This window comes from Chiloscyllium plagiosum, chromosome 16, assembly GCF_004010195.1.
Source record: "Chiloscyllium plagiosum isolate BGI_BamShark_2017 chromosome 16, ASM401019v2, whole genome shotgun sequence".
Taxonomy (NCBI): Eukaryota; Metazoa; Chordata; class Chondrichthyes; order Orectolobiformes; family Hemiscylliidae; genus Chiloscyllium; species Chiloscyllium plagiosum.
The window spans coordinates 55,286,053-55,310,002 of record NC_057725.1 but is presented as its reverse complement, the minus strand read 5'-3'; the positions used below and the strand labels follow the sequence as shown (position 1 = coordinate 55,310,002).

At 40.8% G+C, this 23,950-nt stretch overlaps 1 protein-coding gene and 1 long non-coding RNA gene across 2 annotated transcripts in view; one reads left to right on the top strand and one right to left on the bottom strand.

The window, feature by feature from the left end:
- Positions 1-5,700, top strand: part of mrpl23 (mitochondrial ribosomal protein L23) — a 76,540-nt gene extending 70,840 nt beyond the window's left edge. Inside the window, exon 6 of the mRNA XM_043706423.1 lies at positions 5,450-5,700. Within this exon, the coding sequence (XP_043562358.1) occupies positions 5,450-5,518 (69 nt within the window). The 3' untranslated portion in view covers positions 5,519-5,700. The remainder of the gene's footprint in view (positions 1-5,449) is intronic.
- A 1,510-nt stretch (positions 5,701-7,210) lies between these two features.
- Positions 7,211-23,950, bottom strand: part of LOC122557929 — a 140,003-nt gene continuing 123,263 nt past the window's right edge. The window contains exon 3 of the long non-coding RNA XR_006313981.1: positions 7,211-7,733. This is a non-coding gene — a long non-coding RNA (uncharacterized LOC122557929). The remainder of the gene's footprint in view (positions 7,734-23,950) is intronic.

Sequence of the window (23,950 nt, the reverse complement as noted above, 5' to 3'; positions counted from 1 at the left end):
CCTTTATCTCAGTCCCAACCCTCAGACTCAGCACCGCCTTCTTGACCTGCAATCTTCTACCCGACCCCCTCCGCCACTACCTCCTCTCTGGCCTTTCACCCTCACCTTAACATCCTTCCACCTATTGCATTCCCAACACCCTTCCCCCCAAGTCCCTCCTCTACCTTTTATCTTAGCCTGCTTGGCACACCTTCCTCATTCCTGAAGAAGAGCTTATGTCCAAAACGTCGATTCTCCTGCTCCTTTGATGCTGCCTGACCTGCTGCGCTTTTCCAGCAACACATGTTTCTGCTTCAACAATCTGATTCAGCTGTTTGAGCAGAAGGCCCAATGCTACCCTCACAGGTCAACAAAGAATGTGCCATCAAGTCAGTAAGGAACGCGATGCTGGAAGCCAGAGTCAATAGATGTGAAGCTAGAAAAACATTGCAAGCCAAACAGCCTCTGTGGAGCAGGAAAGTCAACGTTTCTGGCCAAAACCTTTCGATAGGACAGTTGTTGCAAAGGGTTTCAGCCTGAAACGTTGACTTGCATGCTTCTCGGATGCTGTCTGATTTGCTGTGTTTTTTCCATCCTCACATAACTGAATACTTTTATGGCATAGGGAGATAGATTCTAGTTAGACAAGGTACTCAAGGTTATTGGGGATAGGTGGGAATGTGGACTTTGAAACACAAACGAATCAGCCATGACCTTGTTGAATATTGGAACAAGCTCGAGGGGCAAAATGGCCTACTTTTGCATTTTCCTATTTTGTGTGTTTGTATGTAACTAGTTCTGAAGAATAGTCATCTTGAACTCGATGCATTAACTCTGTTTCTCTCTTCCACACGTGCTGAGTTTCTCCAGCATTTTCTTTCAGTTTTTCAGCGTCCACGCTATTTTACTTTACATATTGTGGCAACTGGTTTTATCTTTGGGGAAAGAGCTGGTTCTTTTAGGGTGGCCTGGTGGCTCAATACTTAGCACTGCTGTCTCACAGCGCCAGGGATCTGGGTTTGATTCCGGCCTCAGGTGACTGTCTGTGTGGCGTTTGCACATTCTCCCCGTGTCTGTGTGGGTTTCTTCCAGGTGCTCCGGTTTCCTCCCACAATCCAAAGATGTACAGGTTAGGTGAATTGGCGATGCTAAATTGCCCATAGTGTTCAGGGATTAGTAGGGTAGATGCATTAGTAAGGGGTAAATCTAGAGCAATAGAGTAGGGCAATGGGTCTGGGTAGGTTACTTTTCAGAGGGTCGGTATGGACCTGTTGGGCCAAAAGACCTGTTTCCACAGTGTAGGAATTCTATGATTTCTAATTGTAGAGTATTGGGTAGGGGAATGGGTCTGGATGGGTTACTCTTCGGAGGGTTGGTGTGGACATGTTGGGCCAAATGGCCTGTTTCCACAGTGATTCTATAGGGATTTTATGATTCCTTTGTTCAGGTATTATTCTAGAGATTGACTAATTTTATGCAACTTAAGCACATTTATCTGGCTTTTTCTGACTATTAGATTGTAGATTTTAACTATTCCTAAGAAATCTTTACAAGATAGAGACTGTATAATTATGCTGCCTTTAAGATGAGTGTATTTTCCACTCGCATTAAATTATGGCTCAGTCTAAACGTACTGCTTTTCAGTTTTTGAGAAAAGACTATTAGCATCATGTGCACCTTAATGTGAGACAAATCACCCAGAATACACCAGCAAGTAATTGACACACTACATGCTATTAGGATTATGGCACACATCTTCTAAATCTAGTGAGCAGAACCATGTTGTGGAACAATCTACCTCCTCACTTCCATTCCTGGAGCCAATGTAATCACCAAGGCAAGGCAAAACCTGCATGCAACCTCATGGTCAACAAAAGTTAAAATATCCTGGTTAATTCTTCTGCAACTCTCTGAGGTGATCAAATCAGACTAGGAAATTCCATAGACCATGTAATATCTGTAGATACACATCTTCTATATGATAGGATCTTTGTCCCAATCAAGCTCCCTCTTAAATAAAAGCAGAGAATCAACATTCCCTGCACCAGTTGGCAGCGTACTCCAGAAGCTTTGAGTATTGTCTATTTCTGCTATTATTAATTTAATACCTGTCACTGCTCCTCCCTAATCAGTTAAATAGAATATTTTATCAATGGGCTTACTACCCAGCCCTTTAATTACTTTGTAGACTTTTATCCAATGGTCTCTAATTCTATACTGCTTCTAAAGTAAGTAGAGCATGGCCCTTAAGGCTGTCTGGGAAGCAGGAGTACTGTTTAAGTAGTCAACTGAAAGAAATGGTGAAGGGAATAATGAGGCTGTGATTTGATTTTGCATTCATGCTGACAATTCATAAGCTGCCTGAATTGGCTGTCATGGTTTATGAATGATATTTATCAACAAAGCTCATGATTAATTACAGACTAGACATTATTCCGCAGATGTTATGAAGGCAGGTTTAGAAAAGTTGGATTATTCTTACTAGAAAGGAACAGATTGATAGAGATAAATTATTCCAAGAGCACACATAAGTTACAATGGGAATTGTGAAAAAAGATCTTGGATCTTAACATTTTATATTGTTGATTCTTTGCTATTTTGTTTGAAAGCCACTGGTGAGGTCTGTGAAGGAAATATAATTTATATGCAGTTAAATGTGTTTACACTTTATGCATATGTCCTCTAAAAATGTTAAATACCCAGTTCTTGCATTGGAGACTGTATGGAGGTAAGCAGTATACACTGACCTGGTTAGCATAGTACAACCCAAACATAAAAGGAACTTTGGAAAAGAAATACGATACATGCTTGAGAAAGGGAAAAAAAATTCAGACAATGGGGAAAGAGAACGGTTGTATAACCAATTGGATAGCTCAATGGTACAGTAGGCCAAATGATCTCTCTGGGCTTTAAGATTTTATGTCAACAGGGTCCTTTAATCATGCATGAAGACAGAATATTGATATTGTGTTTTGTACCTTGGAGATATGCAGAAATGGCTCTCACCAGATTTTGTGTGTGAAGAGGAACTTCATATACGGCTTTTAAAATGCCTGCTTTCTCATGCTTAATGTTTGTTTCCAGTTTGGAGAGACAGCACAGGGCGACACACACCCAGTATTTCAATCATTGAACACAACATTATTCTCTCTAAAACTAAAGAACTTCATTTGAAGTTAATTCATCATAAGCAACAAACATACATATACACAGTCATTTCTTAAAGTGCAAAATCTGTTTGCTCTTAAGTACAGCAATCTGTTGAGGCTTGAAATTATTGATGATGGCTCTGAGATCTACAAAATTGAAATTGTAGTTCTTGATCACCTCAATGAAGGGGATGACCAACATTGCGGTCGTACATTGTAAGAAGAAATGAATGTTCAAAATTGTTAACCTCAAAATATTCTGTTCTACTTGTGATCCAGCATCTTATGTTCCACTTTGAAGATATTAGGAGGAAGGTATAAAGGAGACGTCAGAGGAAGGTTCTTTACGCAGAGAGTTGTGAATGCATGGAATGCATTGCCAGCTGTGGTGGTGGAAGCAGAGTCATTAGGGACATTTAAGCATTGCTTATTGACTTTGGTCTTGATAGAGATGTCATGAGCTTGTAATCTCAATTGATTCATTTGATCGAAGCACATTCTCCATCTTTAAATTGTGGTTTCCTTGTCTGTGTTCCTTTATCGAAGTGTTTTATCACTTTACCATTTTGTCTGCTTTCACTCTGATGGTCTTGCTGAATATGTGGTGGTGGCTTGGGAATGTTCAGCAGGACGTGAATGTCAGAGAGAGAGAGTTGTGCAATATGTGCAGAATCGTATATGAATGAATCGTTCAAACTTTCTCCTCTCGAATATATTACCTTTCAGCATCTGTGGAGAAAAAAAGAGAGTTAACGTTTTGAGCCCAGTAACTCCTCTTCAGAACTGACAGGAGCAGGGAAAAGTTTATTTCTGCTAAAGGTGGGTGGGGGGTGGAGGGGTAGGAATGAGTTGATAGCTGGAAGTATAGTTCACACAGTTGAGAAGACAAAGGGATGGGTGATAGTGATGCTCAGGAGAAAGCATACCTGATCATGGTGCCCATTGGTAGATGAAAGTGGGTTGGCTGTGCTGAAAGCAGCCTATGTCATGATCAGGTCTGGGTTATGGAAGTGGGTAAAGGACATTCAACATCATCAGTTGGTTGATGTCAAGAGGTACTTCCCTGTTGCAAGAGATGGTTTTGCTAGGGTCTTTTCTTGGGCAGCATATTGCCACCAATCTCTCTTGTTTTTATTGGTTTAGGGATTTACAAATGGATGACCACATGGAACTCTTAGCAGAAGAGTCATGTGTTGAGCAACAGGCAAGAATGTTCCATAGTAGTAAGATGGCATGTTACAGTAATGTATTTCCTAAGAGATGCCAAAAATCTAAATCACATGGTTGTTAACAGTGGAGGTAAGACTAATAGAGTGGAACAACTGCAACTGAACTGACCACCTCCCCCCAGTAACAACCACATGGGAATTCAGAGTTGGCCCTTTCATGACAACTACCTTATTCCCTCACCTTCCACACAATCCTCTCGAAGTCAAACTGATGAAGTCTTCTTCGACCTTAATAACTTTGTGAAGTTATTCATGTATGAGCTAGAGTTACGCTTTCTTGAGCTAAATGTAATTTTGCGAATCAGTGGGTATCTGCGATTTGAGCATATTTTTGGAGGATATCTGATGATGATGGCACAAATTTCAATGACCTTGCTGAGGCCTTGTTATCTGTAACACTTGTCCATAAGCTGATTGACAAACTGTGCCTGCACCCTGGAGTATGAGGGTGCGGTATAATCTCTTCGAATCATACACAGTAGATATGATTTGGAAGACAAGATTGTGAATTTTCCCTTTTACATGTTCCACAGAATTAAAGTCTTTTCCTTCAGATGGTAACAAATATGTTTGTTAGTTTGTGTGCCGGATTTGCATGTGGAAACAAACTGCTGTAATAGATTAGATTGCTTACAGCATGGAAACAGGCCCTTCGGCCCAACAAGTCCACACCGAACCTCCGAAGAGCAACCCATCCAGACCCATTTTCCTACATTTATCCCTTCACCTAACACTACGGGCAATTTAGTATGGCCAATTCACCTGGCCTGCACATCTTTGGACTGTCGGAGGAAACCAGAGCACCCGAAGGAAACCCACGCAGACACAGGGAGAGTGTGCAAACTCCACACAGACAGTTGCCTGAGGCAGGAATTGAATCCAGGTCTCTGGCGCTGTGAGGCAGCAGTGCTAACCACTGTGCCACCGTGCCGCCCAAATACTGTCATGCTTTGTTTCATTTTCATCTTGCACGGCTCACCACTTCCTAAGAGTACTTTCCACCATATCAAACATAGACATGATTTCTGTGACCTGGTGGGATATCTGTTGGCTTTCTGTCCAGAGGCAATAAATGATTATTCTTTCCTGCAGGTCAAGTCTGCCTGCGGACAAATCTGTAACCATCGTAACCAACTGGTCTCGATCCCGGAAATGCATTGATTCCCTGGCATTGGTGGATCTCACAGTGAAGAAAGAAAAGATGCTGAAAAAAGGCAGCTTTAAATTATTCTCCAACTTTATTGCCATATATTGTGTGTTTTGTACCTCACAGAAAGTCCAGACCTGACTGTCACCAGGTTCTGTATGTGAACAGGAGTTTTATTACAATTCTTTTAAAATCTCTGCTTCCTCGAGTTTATTGTTTGGATTGTGTTTTCCTGTAGCCACATCCGCAGTTTTCACACACATCACACTGCACAGTGAACATTCCAAAGACAGGCACTAACAAACACCAAGCAATTTATCAGAACATTTGGTTTATCAAATGTAAATAATCCAACACAGTAACAGATTGATGGTATCTAATTCACAGTGTCTCATAATGAGTCCTGTCTGAATAAGAGGAAGGGAAAGGAAAAAATGAACTGGCTTTCAAAGAGAAATTAGAAAAATGTTAACATTAGACTTGGTGGTTAAAGGGATTGATGTAACTAAACAATGGTTGCCTAAACAGATGCATCAGCCAGCATTGAGATTGCAAAATTACTTGGAGAGTGTGCAAAGTTAAAAAATCACACAACACCAGGTTACAGTCCAACAGGTTTATTTGGAAGCACACTAGCTTTCGGAGCGACGCTCCTTCATCAGGTGATTGTGGAGGGCTCGATCGTAACACAGAATTTATAGCAAAAATTTGCAGTGTGATGTAACTGAAATTATACATTGAAAAATTGGTTGTCTGTTAAGCCTTTCATCTGTTAGAATACAGTGATAGTTTCACTTCTTTCATGTGTAAATCACAAAACCCTTTTTTTTAAAGTTGCATTCTCAGGTTAGCTGTTAACAATGGTGATAGCTAGACAATATGTTGAAGGTCAACAATATGTTGGAGAGTGTGAGTGACTTATTAGTGGAGGACCTGGATGACTTGAATATATTTGATGTGAATCAATTCTATAACATGTTGAAACTGCAGTATCAAAGTAAGAAATAGAAAAGCTGGAAACACTAAGCAGATCCATGAGCATCTGCAATAGCTATAGATGGCTTCATCAGGGTGATGTTCATATTTAGATGTAAACCAATTCTGTTCTTGTTTTGCAATGCTTAAGACCAATCAGGTGGACAAGTTTTATGGGCTATCTCAGTTCCACAGTGCCTCACAATTCCAGGTGCAAACCCGGAAACCCTTGTTTCTTCTAGCTATTGCACATTTGTGGGAGGCAAAATATGTGCACTTCAAACTGGAAGGGATGAGACCAACCTAAAGAAAGGGCTATAAGGAGCTAAGAAAAATATACATCCATCAGCACAGTTTGCTAAGACTGAATGTCCATGAGATAAAAATGCGGCAGGCCTGGATGAAGTGAAAAGGACATAGAATTGCAAGAATGAGTCAGTAAGTAATATCTGCTACATTCCTTTTGTAAACACTCTCCATTACTTCTTCAAACAAATCAATTAGATTAATCGCGTATGATCTCCCTTTTATAGATCTATTTACCTTAACCAACTCAAACCTCATCAAATGTTAGTTGTTTCTATGATTATGGTTTCTAAAACATTATTCACCATTGATTGAGCAATTACCGGCCAGTTAGTTTGCAGTGTATCCTTGATGCAGCTTGTGGATAAACTACACAACAGAGAATTGTTCTACAAACCATATATCTTTTTTCTCTCAGGGAAATGTATAAGTTTAAAACTAACTATAAGATTCAACAAATCAAAACTCTCGATTGTCCTCAATAAGTTGACAATGGAGATCATTGGTGGGTGACAAAGCGTGAAGTGAAAACTGGATGAGAGGCAACATGGTGTTGGATTGTATCATTATAATCATGGCACCTGATCTATGCCAAAATGGTTGCAAAGCAGTGGCATGAAATATACCCTGTGCCATCTACACAGTAGCAACATGGCTAACATGGTACTAGTTTCAGTATCCTCATTACATTCAAAAACCCAAGGTGTAGCAATTCTCAGCATAGCATTTACTGAGTTTCTTTTGTGGCATACATGAATTAAACACACTGGGTGAGAAGGCAGGAGACCACGACAGCTGTACCATGAGGGTATAGAAAAGGAAGAGATGGAGATCAGGGAAGAGTTGGCTTCGATTGTGAAGATGATTTGCTTCATCCTGGGCTCACAGTTTCGAATGTGAAGATGATTTGCTTCATCCTGGGCTCACTGTGATTCTGCTCCAATGGACCTGCAGAAATACAGAACAAATGTGTTTAAAATTCTGAAGCGGTAGACATAGAGGTTGCATCTTCTGGCTGGGGAATTCAGAACAGACAGTCCATCACAGGATAAAGAGTCAACCATTTAGGGCTGAAATGAAGAAACAATTCTTCTCTCAGAGGGTTGTGTCTGCTCTGCTATTTAATAAAACCACGGCTTATATGTTTGTGTTCCGAATTCCACATTCCCATCTGTTCTGATAACCTTTGATTCCCTTGTCTAACAAAAATCTATCTACCTCTGCCTTAAAAAAACTCAATGACCTCACTTCTGAGGCAGAGATTCCAAAGTTGCACTACCTTCTCCAAGAGAGAATTTCTTGTCATCTATATCCTAAAAGATAGTTCAAAGTAGTACCCTCTGATGCTGGACTCGCCCATTAGAGGCACATCTTTCCCACATCCACCTTGTCGAGACATTTTCGGGTCATTATAGACTTCAATCAAGTCACACCTCACTCTTCTAAAATCCACCGTCCAGCCCCATCAAAGGTATCCCCAGAAGACAATCTACTCATAGGATTATGATTATTATTACTTACAGATAAATTTAGTAAACCTTCTGTAGACTGCCTTTGAATACATTAATATTCTTCCTTAAATAAGGAAACCAATATTGCACATAGTATTCAACTGAAGTATAACATCCTTATTTTTATGTTCAATTCTTCTCATAATAAAGGAGAGCATTCATTAGCCTTCTAATGCTATACTTACATACTAGATCCTTTGCACTTTGGAATTCTGCAGTCGTTCTCCAATTTTAAGTAATGTGGTTGTTTTTACTTTTCCTGCCAAAATGAACAACTTCATATTTTCCCACACAAAATCTGCTAGACCTTTGCTCACCCACTCCACCTCCGTATATCCTTCTGTGAACTTCTTATGTCATTTTCATAACATACTTTCCAATGAATTTTGTGCCATGCAAGCTTAATTATCATGCCTTGATTCCCTTCATTTAAGTCATTTGATGTAAAAAGATGAAGCCCTAGCACTGACCCCTGCAGGACGCCACTTGTCATATCCTAAGTAGCCAAAGATTCATTTACGCACACTTTCTGCCACCCCACCAATCTTCTATCCATGCAAACGTTTTATGCCCTACTCTGAGCTTTTATTTTCTGCTATAAACTTTGATACAGCACATCTTTGCAACAAAAACTTCCAGCTCGGCGAACAGAACCACAACAACAAGCACCCGAGCTACAAATCTTCGCACAAACTTTGAGCACATCTATGTCTTTGATATAGCACATCTTTAGTGTCATCTGGAAATCCAAATACAGTTCATCTAAAGACTCCCTTTTCATCAGCAGCATGCCACTCCTTCAACAAAGTCTAATAAATTAGTTAAAAATGACTTTCCTTTCACAAAACTCTGCTGACTCTTCCTGATTTTCTTGAGTTTTTCTACATTGCAGCTATAAACTTTTTAATGATCAATTCTAGCACCTTCCCTCTGGTAGGCTTCATGCAAAATGATCCATAGCTTCCTGTTTTTTTTTTGTCTGTATCCCTTCTTGAACGGTTTGGTTATATTTGCTACCTTCCAGTCTTGTGGAATCTTTGCCTAATCAAGGATATTTTGCGAAATTAAGTCACCTCTTTAAAGCTCCAAAGTTGTGGTTTCACCACATGACCTATGCCTTCAAACACCTTTTCACCTATCTCCAGGATTATTATAATCAGAAGGAAATAAAGAGTACACAATACTGTATGTCAATATTATTGTAGTTGCTCATGGTAGAGTCCAGGAGGTTACTCTTTGATTCCTGGCAACTTTAAGCCATCCTGGAGAATTGGCCACCTAGCTTCTTAAACGTCACATAAAACCAAGCGTAAGTCAGCCCAGAAGCTTGAAATATTCAGTAAAGTGATGGAGCCTAAGCAAGCAATTCTGTTGTTCTTTTAAAGCAGTAGAGATGGTCCTTGGAAACCATTTTTCAAATCATTCTTTCTGTAATAGAAGTTCACTCTGACACACATTGCAATTGCATGATGTTACTGAATGGTTAATTACAGTGTTCTGAGAGACCAGGGAACCCAGTGAGACTTAAATTTTAAAAAATCATTCCATGACAACTAATTGCAGTTTTCCATGTGACATTGTAGCCAACTGTGATGGCTACACAGATAAAGAAATTAATTCCACAGCAGCTTCTGTCAGTGTACCACCAATAAAGATCAAACACCCAGAACCCCATGAGGACATCGACACTCATATTCTCATTGATGAAGGGCATCATTAGCTGGATCAGTAACCTCCTGATTCTGAGAGTAGTGTAAACCAGCAATTTGAACACCTTCCAAAATAGCCTGAGGCCAGTTGGTGCAAGAGGATGCCATTGTATTTAAAATGCTTTGGAGTGAAATTGTGAAGAGGAAATCAGGCAGGTTGCCAGACGGTCTGCCAAATTACAATTGCCAATTTTCTGCTGCTGCTTGAAGACTAATTTCACCTTGTCATGTTATTTGAGAATGGAACAGATTTTGTAAATAATCTTTCCCACTATCTTTTGCTGTCCACTGTTAAAGGTACAGTCTCCTGTGAGGGATCAGCTTCACAGGATGCAACTGAGAGTTGGTAAAATAGCAGGAGGATGACTTCAACCTGCTGAAGCCCCTCCCATTTCACTCCATTTCCAATGGGGATGGGCATTTTCAAATGATCCAGAACAGGACATCCCTCTGACCTCTGAATAACCTCTTGTTGGTGAAATAGTGTGCAGTGATGCCATATTTTGTGATGTGACGCATCAAAGTCCAAAGCAGATTATTATAAACAAATTGTGGAAGTGGTGTTTGTGAATCAGTGAGGAGCATCATTGCTGTCTAGCGGAGTATCAACATGAATGTTCATACGAAATAGACAGACGAGATATTCAGGCTTGTGAATGCTCAGTTCTGGGAATTTAAATGTCTTTGTTTCTCTGGTGTCTTGACACTCCAATTAAATTACAAGAAAGTCATCTGGGAAACAGGAAGAAAGATATCAGATGAAGTCTGCATGGGTTTAAGAAAAGGGAAGTCATATTTGACAAATTTATTTGAATATTTACCACAGAAGGTCTCTACTTGAAGATTACTTGACTAAATAATTTGAAAGCCACCATAGTCTCGGAGAACTATAAACTTTGATATAGCATGTCTTTAGTATATTCCGGAAATCCAAATGCAATCTGATCCAGTCCAATCTGATTAGGAAGAGAGAACTGGTGGTGAACTTAACCCAGTAATCACCATCATTCAAGTGAGTGGTGAAGTTGAAAAGATCGGCCTTCTTGCTAACAATTTATCTCAAGAACTAATAAATGGATTTCAACAAAACTTGGTACAAAGATAAGAAATGACACATGGAGGAACTGATTAGTTTTTGATGAAGGTGCAGATCTAGGTTTGGATCCTGGATTTTTTTTAAGAATCTGTCACCACTGAGGTGACATGTATTTTTGGAATGTTGTATGAGGCTTTGTTTTGAATACTGAAGATTGCTAATAAATGGGGCAAGTTGCTGATACTTTTGTCTTAACTTATCAGGACAAGTTGCAAGAATGCCAAATTTCAAATCATCACAATGAAAAGTACAGGATATCGTCACCAAAGAATCCATTGACTGCAAATAAAAGGAGCATGCTCAAGCTTTATGCATCTTTTGAATTACCCAGCAGCATTACAGAACCTATAGGTCCCCTTTGATTCTCTATGGCAATACACTGGCCAATCAGAGTTGACTTGTCAACCATTCAGCAACCTTTTCTCCTGTAGCATAAATTGTAATCACTTGAAACTTGGCTTTCTTACATTTGTCCAAATGAAAACGAGGTGGAAAACTTCAGCAACATGTCTCTTTTCAGCAAAATTCTGTACTATCAAGTGACCATTTAAAATGATGTCAATTATCTTAAGGTTGAGCCATCTCCCCTTGTGCACTGGCAGCGGTGTCTCACAAATATATTAAAAGAGTGAGAATTATCTAAAAGAATAAAAATAAGAGTATGTTTTGTAACAAGATCAGTGGTTGAAGGCTGGGGAGGGGGTGTTGACAGTAGGAGGTCTTGTGACTTCTCCCAAAAAGTCTCATTCCAACTCTATCTTGGTATTGCCACTTCTTAACACAAGTAGGCTCAGGTGCAATGTATTTTCAGAGCTAGAGGCCCAGTGGTTGGATACTGATAAAGGCTTTCATAGCTGACTGATATTTGTGGACAAAATTGATAAGAAACATAATTTATGACCTGCATATAATCAGACTATAATCAATTTAGAACAAATGAGTCTGTACAACATTACAGAAATGTTACTTGCAAGATCCTGGATCAGTGTTTACTTTCAAATTGTTGGGCCGGGCTAAAATGCTGCATAAAGACAGGTTCCTGGTCTAAACTGCTGTTGGATTCTCAGAAGGGGGCATGCTTTTGGATCAGGTCCTTGAAACTATAAAAGAAATGAAGCTGGAGACCTTGTTGACAGATCTGTTAGGCAACAGGAATGCCAAGAGAATTGTTCACAGGGGTTTCAGAATGTTATTCAAAATATCATTATGTGGTAAATTTTTCAAAATGGAACTAAGAAGTTTTTGAAGGGACACTGACATGAAAAGTTCTGATGGGAAAGTTGACAAACTTAAGGGTATGGAGTTGCTCATGAGAAATTTTAGTATGATAATGAGTACAGTAAACATGGATTCACTTAATTGCACCAGGTTGGAGAATGATTCCAATCAACAATATGTAGATGGATTAATTAAAATGTTATTCATTTTAGGGTCGGTCAGATGCTCTGATTAGCAGCAAATAGAATTCGGGTAGGAGAAAGTGAGGACTGCAGATTCTGGAGATCAGAGTTAAAGAGTGTGGTGCTAGAAAAGCACAGCTGGTCAGGCAGCATCTGAGGATCAGGACAGTCCATGTTTTGAGCATAAGCTCTTCATCAGAATGAAGACTTTTGCTTGAAATGTTGATTCTCCTGGTCCTTGGATGCTGCCTCACTGGCTATGCTTTTCTAGCACTACAGTATTTGACTCTGACAGCAAATAGAATTCAATTTGGATAAGTGTATGGTGATGCAGTTGAGCTTGATAAAAAAGGCAAGGAAATATATGATAAATGGTGGGACCCTGGGAAGCATGTTGGATCAGAGGGAGCTTAATATGCATGTATACTGTTCTCTTAAGGTAATGGGACAGGTGGATAAAGTGGTTAGAAGGAATGAGAGATGCTTGCCTTTATTAGCTGAGGCAGAAGTTTAAGAACAGGGAGGTTGTGCTGGAACTGTATATAAAGTTGGATAGGCCACAACTAGAGTAGTGGTGCAGTTCTGGAATCCACATTATAGGTGGGATGTGATAGCACTGGAGAGGGGATTTACCAAGAGGTTGCCTGGACTGGAGAGTTTTGGTTATGAAGAAAGATTGGATAGATTGAAGATGTTTTCCTTGGAGCAAAGCAGAGTGCGGGCAAATATGATTGAGGTGCATAGAATGGCGGTAGGCATAGGTTAGATAGGAAGAAACATTTTCCTTTGATGGAAGGATCAATAACCAAAGGGCATAGATTTAAAGTGAGGGGCAGAAGTTTGGAGGGAATGTGTGGTAAAATGTTTTCACCCAGAAGGGTGTGGGAATCTGGACATCACCATCAGTTAGGATGGTAGGGACCCAGAACATTTAAGAAGTACTTAGATGTGCATTCGCTATGCCAAGGCATATAAGACTCTGGACCAATGGGATTAAAATAGTTAATGGCTGTTTTTGACTGACACAGACTCAATGGGCCAAAGGATGCTTTTCAGAGCTGTCAACCTTTTTGACTGTATAAATTTACAGAGCAGTACCATAGGTGTGTCTTGTCTACGATATTTCTCATCTTTAATTCACTGGGTTTTGTTTCAGAAAATGCTCACCATGGTTCTGAGGGTGCAGGAGATTAGTTTTGAATTTGAAGTGTTCAGATATAATCTCAGAGGTGCCCTTCGCAACCTGGGGTGGACTGCTTTTTCTCACTATACCATTGCCAGAGAAGCAGTGGAAGGGTGTCACAACTCCACGAGGCATGCCTGCGGGGTGGACTATGAATCTACATAGCTTACTTCGAGCCCTACTTTAGTTTCCAAACGTTTTAATTGGAAAGTACCAAGCGGCACAGCTTAGTGCTTTAAACAAAATAAAGATTAGTTTTTGACGCCATTGTTGCTGTAAGTTATCCAAGCAAAAAGTTATAATTACGAACTAAAACACAGATAACAGATTTAAATGAAAAAAAAGGATAAAAGTTACTTATGAAGATGTATGTAATGTTAATCATTAACTTCACTGCAGGTTTGTTACTTACTTGAAAATTCTCTTTCTGGAGTAAAGCCATTGAAACTTTGAAGTCAGAATTCAGTTGCTTTGGAGGTGGACTCAGTCGGTTAGAGCAGCTTCAAGGAGTGAGTAAAGGTCTCTTCTCTTTACTTGTTCTGCTAGCTGAAATTTAAAAGCTGCCTTGCATCCTTTTCTGCAGGACAGAGATTCTGTCAGAGTGCCTCATTTATTCTGCAACTCCCAGCATCAGAGGGAACACCCCCATATCTCCCACACTGTTCACAGCTCGGGCTATGTGGCAAGAACTGTGTTCACACTGACTTCTGAGATCTCTGCAAGCATAATGGCTCTTTAGCCAGATATTAATCACAATCAAACAATAAGCTTGCTGATGTTAATTCTGATGATTTGTTGTGCTACCAAGCAAAGTCAGTTATGTTTGAATGTCCTGTGGTTTTCTTCCAGTCTCCTGTTTGACATTAGAGAATCTTTTGAATCTTCCTACATTTTCATGATTCACTAGATAGTTCTGGAATCCCTTGAAATATTTAACGACCTGTTGTGATTGACTCAAATTGGTCTGCTTATGGCTGCAGTGAATTGATAAAAGAAGTCATGTGATTTCTGGAGTCCATCTTGTAAGATTTGGTGTCCATTTTGAAAAGACAGATTAGCCTTCTTCACAAAACATATAGTATCATAATTGCACAACATGACAATAGATATTTGAGTATCACAGGCATGGCTGGCTACCATTCACCCATCGCCCAACTCCTATCCTCCTCACACGATTGAACAGACTCCATGATCTCTGCTGGCTACTGAGCAATTGTCCCGTGCATCAAAGGTCAAAGGTTACCCTCTTCCAGGTCGGCTGGCTGGAGCTGCACAATTAAGTTCTATTCATGGTTTGATCTATTTAGCCCTTAAATCCAATGATCTATTTATGACACATCAACATCACAGTGGTTACATGAAGTGAGAACTTGGGGAATTTGTGGGCCTGAACTGTAGTTATCTTGCAAAATACTCATAACTCTGCCCTGTTACAAATTTTCCATCTGTTGGTTGGTACTTTCAGTTGGTTGATATTTTGTCTTTTAATTAGGCTCTTCAAATATCAAAATACATGATTTCTTTCCGTAGAACTGTGCATTATTGAAATGGAGGCAATGATGCGTTCATTTAAAGTGTTTCAAACATTCAACACGTCTGACAAATAAATCTAATACAGAGCCCTGCTGTATAGTATTAGTGTGGAAAGCCTAATTGCAAGACATTTGGCTGACAGCTAGGAAGCTGAAGGCGTGCAATAAAATGAGCTGACATCAGAAGCATGTTCAATGTATTTAAAAATTTATGGCAGACATAATCGGCACTTGACGAGGAAGTGAATGGTAAGCCATGGTTTCCACAATTAACTGAACTAACAGCACCTAGCCATTGTATTGCTGTTAAATATAAAACTCCCTCTCAGTGGCACTATTGCTGTATCACATTACTGCCCCACTTGCTTTTTTTTTCCTATGGGCGAGTTTTTAGTCAGCAGTTTGAAAGTGCTCAGTGTTCTTTTTAAGGATTTATAATGTTTGGCAAAATGTACATCTATGTGTCAGATGGTAGTAAAGAGACTTTTACAGTTCTGTGTTGTTATTCCAAGGAAAGATTGAATGCCAGTTCAGAAATAAATATACACAAATTAAATAGCTGTGTTCCATTGTAAACAATTGCTGACCCGGTGCTAATTCAGGATCTGTTCAAATGTCAGCAGAAATTCACAGAGCTTCCTAAATAACTCTTCAGGCTTGCCTGGTCAATCTCTTGTCACTGTGGACCAAGAAGGCTCAATTCAGTTGCTTCTAGCAAAGACCCGAGTGGATTAGTTTTCACAGTTATTGTAATTATGTTCTTTTTTTTATCTGTCCCTCAAGTCAAAGTAGATAGCAGCATTAAGAGAATCATGCAAACATTAGGAATTAAGATAGGGAGGAGACTATTTGCTCTGTCGGATCTAATTACTCCATATCCTCATTTACCCGCAATAACCATTCACCTTCTTTGCTTATAAAGAATCTAACTATTTCTGCCTGACAAGAAATCAAAGACTCTGCTTCAACTGCCTTTTGAGAAAGAGTTTTCCATTGACCATTAGACTGAACTGGACCAGTCACACAAATACTGTAGCTATAAGAATAACTCAGAGGCTTGGCGATTTGCAGTGACTAACTCAGTTCCTGATACCGGTTCACCATCTGTCAGGCACAAGCCAGGAGGGTGATGGAATACTCTCCATTTGCCTGGTTGAGGTCAGCGCCAACAAGAAGCTCACCACCACGCAGGGCAGAGTAATCTGGGGAGGCAATGGCGTAATGGTATTAATGCTGGACTGTTAATTCAGAGACCAAGATAATGTTCTGGGGGCACGGGTTTGAATCCCACCACGGCAGATGATGGGATTTGAATTCGATTTTAAAAATCTGGAATTAAGAGTCTAATGATGACCACAAATCCATTGTTGATTGTAAAAACCCACCTGGTTCACTAATATCCTTTAAGCAAGGAAACTGCCATTCTTGTGTGGTCTGGCCTACATGTGACTCCAGATCCACAGCAATGTGGTTGACTCTCAACTGCCTTCCGGGCAATTTTTGAGAAGATTTGTAGCTCAAGTTGATGGTAAGTATGTAGGTTAGCTCACAATTAGAATAGATTCCCTACAGTATGGAAACAGGCCCTTTGGCCCAACAAGTCCACAACCACCCTCCGAAGAGTAACCCACCTAGACCCATTCCCCAACCCTATATTTACCCCTGACTGATGCACCAAACACTATGGGCAATTTATCATGGCCAATTCACCTGACCTGCACATCTTTGGATAGTTGGAGGAAACTGGAGCACCCGGAGCAAACCTGTGCAGACACAGGGAGAATGTGCAAACTCTACAAAGACAGTTGCCCAAGCCTGGAATTGAACCCGAGTCTCTGGCACTGTGAGGCAGCAGTGCTAACCACTGAGCTACCGTGACACGCTCAATCGCCTAGACTTTGATGCCCTCATCCTGTGAATGTGTGAACTCCATACAATCCCCCGAGTGTCCCCCTGGGCCCCTGGTGCTCTGAGGTAGCCGTGCTAACCACTAGCCACTGTGCCACTCAGGGAATCAAGAGTTGCAGGGAAAAGGGAAGGAACGTGGTCGAGAGAACTGGTGAACTAAGCATGGTTGAATAACAGAGCAAGCCTATTCTTGTTCCTGTATCTTATGGTGTTAGGACAGTAGTACTAATACTGATTCCCCATGAGATACTACTTTCACTAGCCTGAGCAACTTTCTTTAAGTGATATACTTTAATAATTGCTGTGAAAAACACCATGAGGCCTTGTAGATGCAACTAAACAGGCAGACATGCCTTGGTCTCAGCTTCACTTTCAAGCACTGCACAAATGTACCAGTGATTCACTACGCTGTGACTTTCTGTTTTCTTGTTTGCATCATGTGGAAACAAGTGAAGCTTTGGGGTATTCCCAAAAGCATGAGGGAAAATTTTGAGGTGATGACCAATCATCACGTCAGGCTGCATTCTTACACCTTCTGTCTTGGTGGAACGTTTTGCAGACTTTAAAAGAATTAATAATTGTTTTAGCCTCTTAGGGCCAGTTGCAAGGTGGTGTGGGATTTTGAATAATGTAGGCAGGTGAAGGTGACTCATTTTAGGACCTGTGCATTCACAGTTGCTGAAAATGTTTGGCAATGATTCCATTGGCGCAGCGTGCTTTGGACAGCTTGGGAAGCTGTAGCAGGGTCAAAGGTAAACAGTCATGTCTGAGGAGAAAGGTATATGAAAGAAAACATCCTATGGAGCATTGCGGATTGACATTTAAGAGCAGCGCTAAGGGAATACTGCATTTCTTTGGAGGCACTATCTTTCAAGTGAAATCTTTAACCTGATTTTTGATGAGTAAAAAATGAACAAAATGGTCTATAATATTGTTTGAAAGTGAATCAGAAGTTCTCCTGATGCCTTGGCCAATGTTCATTCTTCAAACCATACCACCAATATATTGACAAGCCTTTCAAGTACTCTTTTCCTTCTGGAATCAATACATATTGGGGATACAATATATGCCAAATAGCAATGCCTCAAAAAGTAATTCATTGCTTCAAAATTGTATACATGTCTGAAATGGAACCTGCAGCGTGGACTGTAACAGGGCATTCACTCCATTCCTAATAACAAACTGTATAAATACTCCATGACAGATGTGAGACCAATTAGCCTATAATTTCCTTGTACTGAATTAGTTGATTGGCATTGACAGTTTTCCAATTCAACTTGACAATTTCTGAATCGAGATCATGGCAAAAGTATCTATAAAATTCTCATCCACTCTGTTAAACCAAAAATAGAAACTAGTCAATGTATATGTAGTCTTAAGTCTAGTCAGGTCTTATCCTTGATTTATTTTAGTATTCCTCATATCTCTACTATTTTATTTTCTTTCTTTATTTTGAAGAAGACTAAACAAATATTTAGCAACTCTGCCATTTACGCATTTTCAACGTTGATATCTCCTGTGTCTGTCAGTGACATTACTCTTGGCCATTCTCTTTCTCTGGGTCAATATTCTGGAAGTCTCACCCTAACAGCACTGATGGGTACTTACCCACCTGAAATGCAACGTTTCAAGAAGCTAGCTCACCACCATCTTAAGGGCAATAAGGATTGGACAATAAACGCTGGTCTAGCCAGCGACACTCACAATCCTTTGAACAAATAAAAGAAAATGAGAATCTTCTGCAAACAAATGAATTGAAATGTACATAACATTTGGTATTCCTCACATTTTTTTCTTGTACTTCCCTGTTGCAGCTCTTTCGACTTGCTTTGCATCTCTTTACTGTTTCTTATAATCATAATCAATTAAATATTGATGAATTGGAGTTACTCTTGTAATATAGGATAGCACATTTGCCAATTTGCATTTGTAAAGATCCTATCCACTTCACTGAGTAAGTAAGCAGATGAACTGTTCGTGATGAAGCCAATTGAAAATTCTTTTCTGAGCTGCGTTACCAAGTACAAGTTCAGTTGCAGACAAAAATAAATGCTTTGCTTGCAATCTTTCAGTCAAGTGATTCAGTGCAACCATTCCCATGTTAGAATGAAGGTGTAGGAGTAACAAGAGCAGAAGGCAAGTGCATACAAGATAAACTGGAAAGAGGTGAATACTAACTAGGAATGATTTGGAGGTGCCAGTGTTGAACAGGGGTTGACAAGGTTAAAAATCACACAATGCCAAGTTATAGTCCAATAAGTTTATTTGGAAGCACTAGCTTTCGGAGCACTGCTCCTTCTGAAAACTATTGCTTCCAAATAAACCTGTTGGACTATAACCTGGTGTTTTGTAATTGTTAACGAACTAGGAACCACTCTTTCAGCAGAATCAATCACGCTGCTGGCACATTCATGTCTTAAAGACACTTGTTTAAGGAGAATATGTTCAGAACTAGCATTGAAAAGACTATAAAACATCGTGTTAAACACTGGAGTCTAATCAAATTAGACTAATATGTACATATTCACAGTATGTATTTGTTTTCTCTCCTCTGGTTTCTCTTTCGATTGCTCTGACAACGACCCTGAGGCTGTACTGAGGGTATAGCTGAAGGTCAGACATGCATTGTGCTAGTTTGAACTTCTTGGGAATTGTTTTTCTTCTCATGCCTTCTGCATTCTGGGACGATACATCAGCCAGTTCCTGTGCTATTTCAGGTTGATAGGCACCCTATTCCTTTACACTAACATGGACACATAGCTGAAGGCTCTGATGGTAAAAGAACTTGAACTGTCATCAGGAGAGAAAGTTGCTTTGTGGATATTGATTTCAGTTTTGTTCAGGTTTTGGATCTGAATATTCACTGATCAGTGGGAGGACAGACACAGTGGTATCTGTTAGATTCTGCAGAGTCATTGTGTCGTTAATCTCTTGGAATTTTGGTATCATTGTCCCACAGGGCCTGTGGGTCAGAGTTGAAACATCCACACAGTTCTGGATGCCTTGCAGTCAGTTCTTCATTACACCACTACTTCCACCAAATGGTGCTGAATTGTGTCAAATCATTTGGAGATAATGATACTGAGGGTAACAGGACTCTGCTAACATGATTCCTTGGGATGTTTCTCAGTGACTCCCAGTAAACATGATATTCAATTGGCATCCTTCTATTTACATCAGGACCTCAAAAAACAGAGTCTGCAGACTGTAGGGCCCAGAGGCTCGCCTCTCTGAAATTCACACTTTCCACGGTTAGATCTCCAAAATCCTCTCATCTCCTCATGTTCTGTGTCTCAACGAGTGAAGAACCCTCATCAGAATGATCTACATCTTAGGAGTGGATATCTCTAAGCTAACAAGTGAGGGAGAAAGGGCAATTAATGGCCAGGTTTAGGCAGGCATGTAAGCTTACTTGCTGCTTTCCCATTCCACATCTGTGGCGTCATAACTTAGAGTTAGCTAGAGAAAAACAGCATCAACTAGCTACCAAAATATATGATCAACTATCATTAGTATCCATATACACAGATGAAGAGGGAAGCCAGTTTGACTGGGACAATATATCCATCCTGGGACAGACTAAACAAAGACATGCATGGGAATTCCTAGAGGCCTAACATTCAAACTGGAACTCCATTAACAAACATTTTGACGTGGACTCCACTTACCAACCTCTCAGAAAAAGAACCTCTGAAGTGATATCACCTACCACAACAGACCAAGATAGATAAATAGCAAGCGGGACAGAACACCAGCGCTTCATCGGAGGCTCACTGATTATGTTACCTAGCATGGTGACGCAACATCTGGGGACAAACTTACTAGCTCAGCAAGCAAACTTACAACCAGAGAAGAAGAAGTGTAAAGGCATTATTGTGTTAGACAGCTACAGTGGCAGATTCTGTGGAGTACTTGAAAATGCCCAACCTTGGTGTTTGTCTCTTTGTGTTCCCAAAGTATTTACAGGTATAACAGGATCTCCAGCAGCATGTGGCAATGACAATGGAGGTCACTGAGCAAATTAGCCAAGTAGTCCTGGAACCCCACTAGCAGGTAGTGATGGTGTGGCTGGAACCAACTATGTAGTTGACTGGTCTCTCCCTGGGAAATACTGGGTATCTTTGATGGAAGGTCAGCTAATAGGAACGGAGAGCAGACAAACCAAGGAATTCCTTAGGTCAATGTAATAGACTGGCTCATTCCATCTAAATATCTTAAATAATTCCTCATGTCTCCTTAGTTTCCCTTCATGTTTGCAATGATCTGATGCTAGTGAAATAAGGAATCCCTACTTCATGATCTTTGGACTGCCCATGTTTTCGAGTTTCATATTATATTTCTGGTTCCAGTATCCCTGGAGCTTTCTGTGTGGAGTGAATCTTTCTAAGATTCTGAATCCTGAATCTTTCTAATTTACCAATGACAGACACTGATGGACCACCGAGCAGATGCAGTACCGAATTGAAGTGTCCAGACAGAATTGAAGAGGCTTAATAGTGACAATGATCTTTCTTTGAAACAAGAAATCTCATCATTCCAGATGAGGGGGAAAGATAGGATTCCCATGACCAGGAAAGAGACCGCTATCGGAGAGTGGGCAGTTAGAATAGACGGGAATATAGATCTCAGGCTGAAGAGGCAAGTGCAATAGTTGCTGCACAACAACTTCAGACCCAGTCTTTGCTGTTCTATATTCACAATAAGCCTCACAATGGAACCTGGTCAAGGGATGCTGAGAAGAGGTGGGGAGTTGGGACAGAGCCTTCAAACGAGATTGCCCTCAATGACGGCAACCACCACCTCAATAGTATGCAGCGACCCATCCTGTGCAGTGGCCTTCCCTTTTCACCAGGCATTAAGCAGATGAACTCCCACTGACAGCTAGGTGAGGGAGAGAGGGGGTTGCAAGGTTCTTTCAGGATAAGGTCTGGCCTTATAAGGTGTTGAAGCCATGGATTTGTTCACCGAGCCAGTGTGTTTTTTCTGCAAATGTTTCGTTGCCTTGCTAGGTGACATCATCAGTGTGTCTTTGATAAGATGTTGGTGGTCTGTCCCACCTGGTATTTATGTCTCTGTTAGTTGGTACTTTCGGTTTTGTATCTGAGTGGTTGGTATATGTGGTTCAGTTCAATGTGTCTATTGATCGGGTTCCGGTTGGAGTGCCAGGCTTCAAGGAATTCTCTGGCATGTCTCTGTGTTGCCTGTGCTAGGTTGGATACATCATTCCAATTGAATTTGTGTCCTTCGTTGTCTGTGTGGTTGGAAATGAAAGTGTTTTGGTCACGTTTGGCAGTGCTGAGATGATGTTCGTGCAATCAGATGGTCAGTTTTGTTCCTGTCTGCTCAATGTTATGTTTGTCACAGTCTTTGCAGGGTATCTTGGAGATAACGTTCATCCTATTGGATGTGCGTGCCGGGTCTTTAACCTTTGTGAGGAGCTGGTGGAGGGTGTTTACTGGTTTGTGGGCTATGGAGATTCTCAGGGGTCTGAGTAGTTGGGTGGTTGCCTCTGACATGTCTTTGATGTATGGTATGGTTGCTATCGTGTCTGGTCATGTAGTGTTTTCTTCTTTGGATTTGTCCCGTAAGTACCAGAGGATAGTGCTTTTGGGGTACCTGTTTCATTTACATCCTTTGATTGGGTGTGCATGTTCTGCCTTCTGGAGTTCTGGGTTGCTGCAGTGTGTCCTTGCCCATTTAAATAATGTCCTAATGCTGCTTTGTTTGTGGGTGCTGGGGTGGTTGCTGTTATAGTCCAGTGTCTGGGAGTATGTGTGTAATTCCTGTAGACACTGGTCTGGAGTTCCCCGGTAGGTGGTGCGTTCCACTAATACGTCCAGGAATGGGAGTTTGCTGCTGGTTTCCTCCTCTTTAGCGAACTTTATTCTGGTGAGATTTCTTCCAGTTGTGTATGTTTAATGATGACACAGGGCGTCTACATAATGGATCCTGAGTTTGGGTTTTAGATTCCCTACAGTGTGGAAACAGGCCCTTCGGTCCAACCAGTCTACACTCCGAAGAGTAACCCACCCAGACCGAGACCCATTTCCCTCTGACTAATGCACCTAACACTATGGGCAATTTATCATTGACAATTCACCTGAACTGCATATCTTTGGACTGTAGGAGGAAACCGGAGCACCCGGAGGAAAACCACGCAGACACGGGGAGAATGTGCAAACTCCACACAGACAGTCACCCGAGGCTGGATTCGAACCTGGGATCCTGGTGCTGTGAGGCAGCAGTGCTAACCACTGAGCCACTGTGCTGCCCTTGGATGCTGACAAGGGCTGTCTGTTCTAAGCGTTGCGTTACTGCTTCTGCTATCAGTTCTGGGAGTTGCTCGACAGTGGGTATGAAATTCGGCGAGGCGGTAGTGCCGTGGCTAATGGACATAAGAGTGGAGAGTGCTAACCATTACACATCAGTTTTCTTCATCATCCTGCTGAGGGGGTGTGAGCTGATTGATGTCTCTGCCCTCACTCAGGTCTCTTCTTCCCTGTCATGACTACATCAAGCTCTCTCTATCTGTCCTCAATCATCACTTTGGGTAACTAGTGGTTTGTAACCCGATCAAAACTGCAGTAGAAGGAAGAAAGTTGAGAATATCTATGGTGCTGGGGTCAAATGTATTAACAGCTATTGGGGCCCCTTTGGAAAACAAGTCTGTTGACTGTTATGAGCAACACATTATGAGGTTAGCATAAGGTAAAGGAGGTAAAAACAATGGCTGCAGATGCTGGAAACCAGATTCTGGATTAATGGTGCTGGAAGAGCACAGCAGTTCAGGCAGCATCCAAGGAGCTTCGAAATCGACATTTCGGGC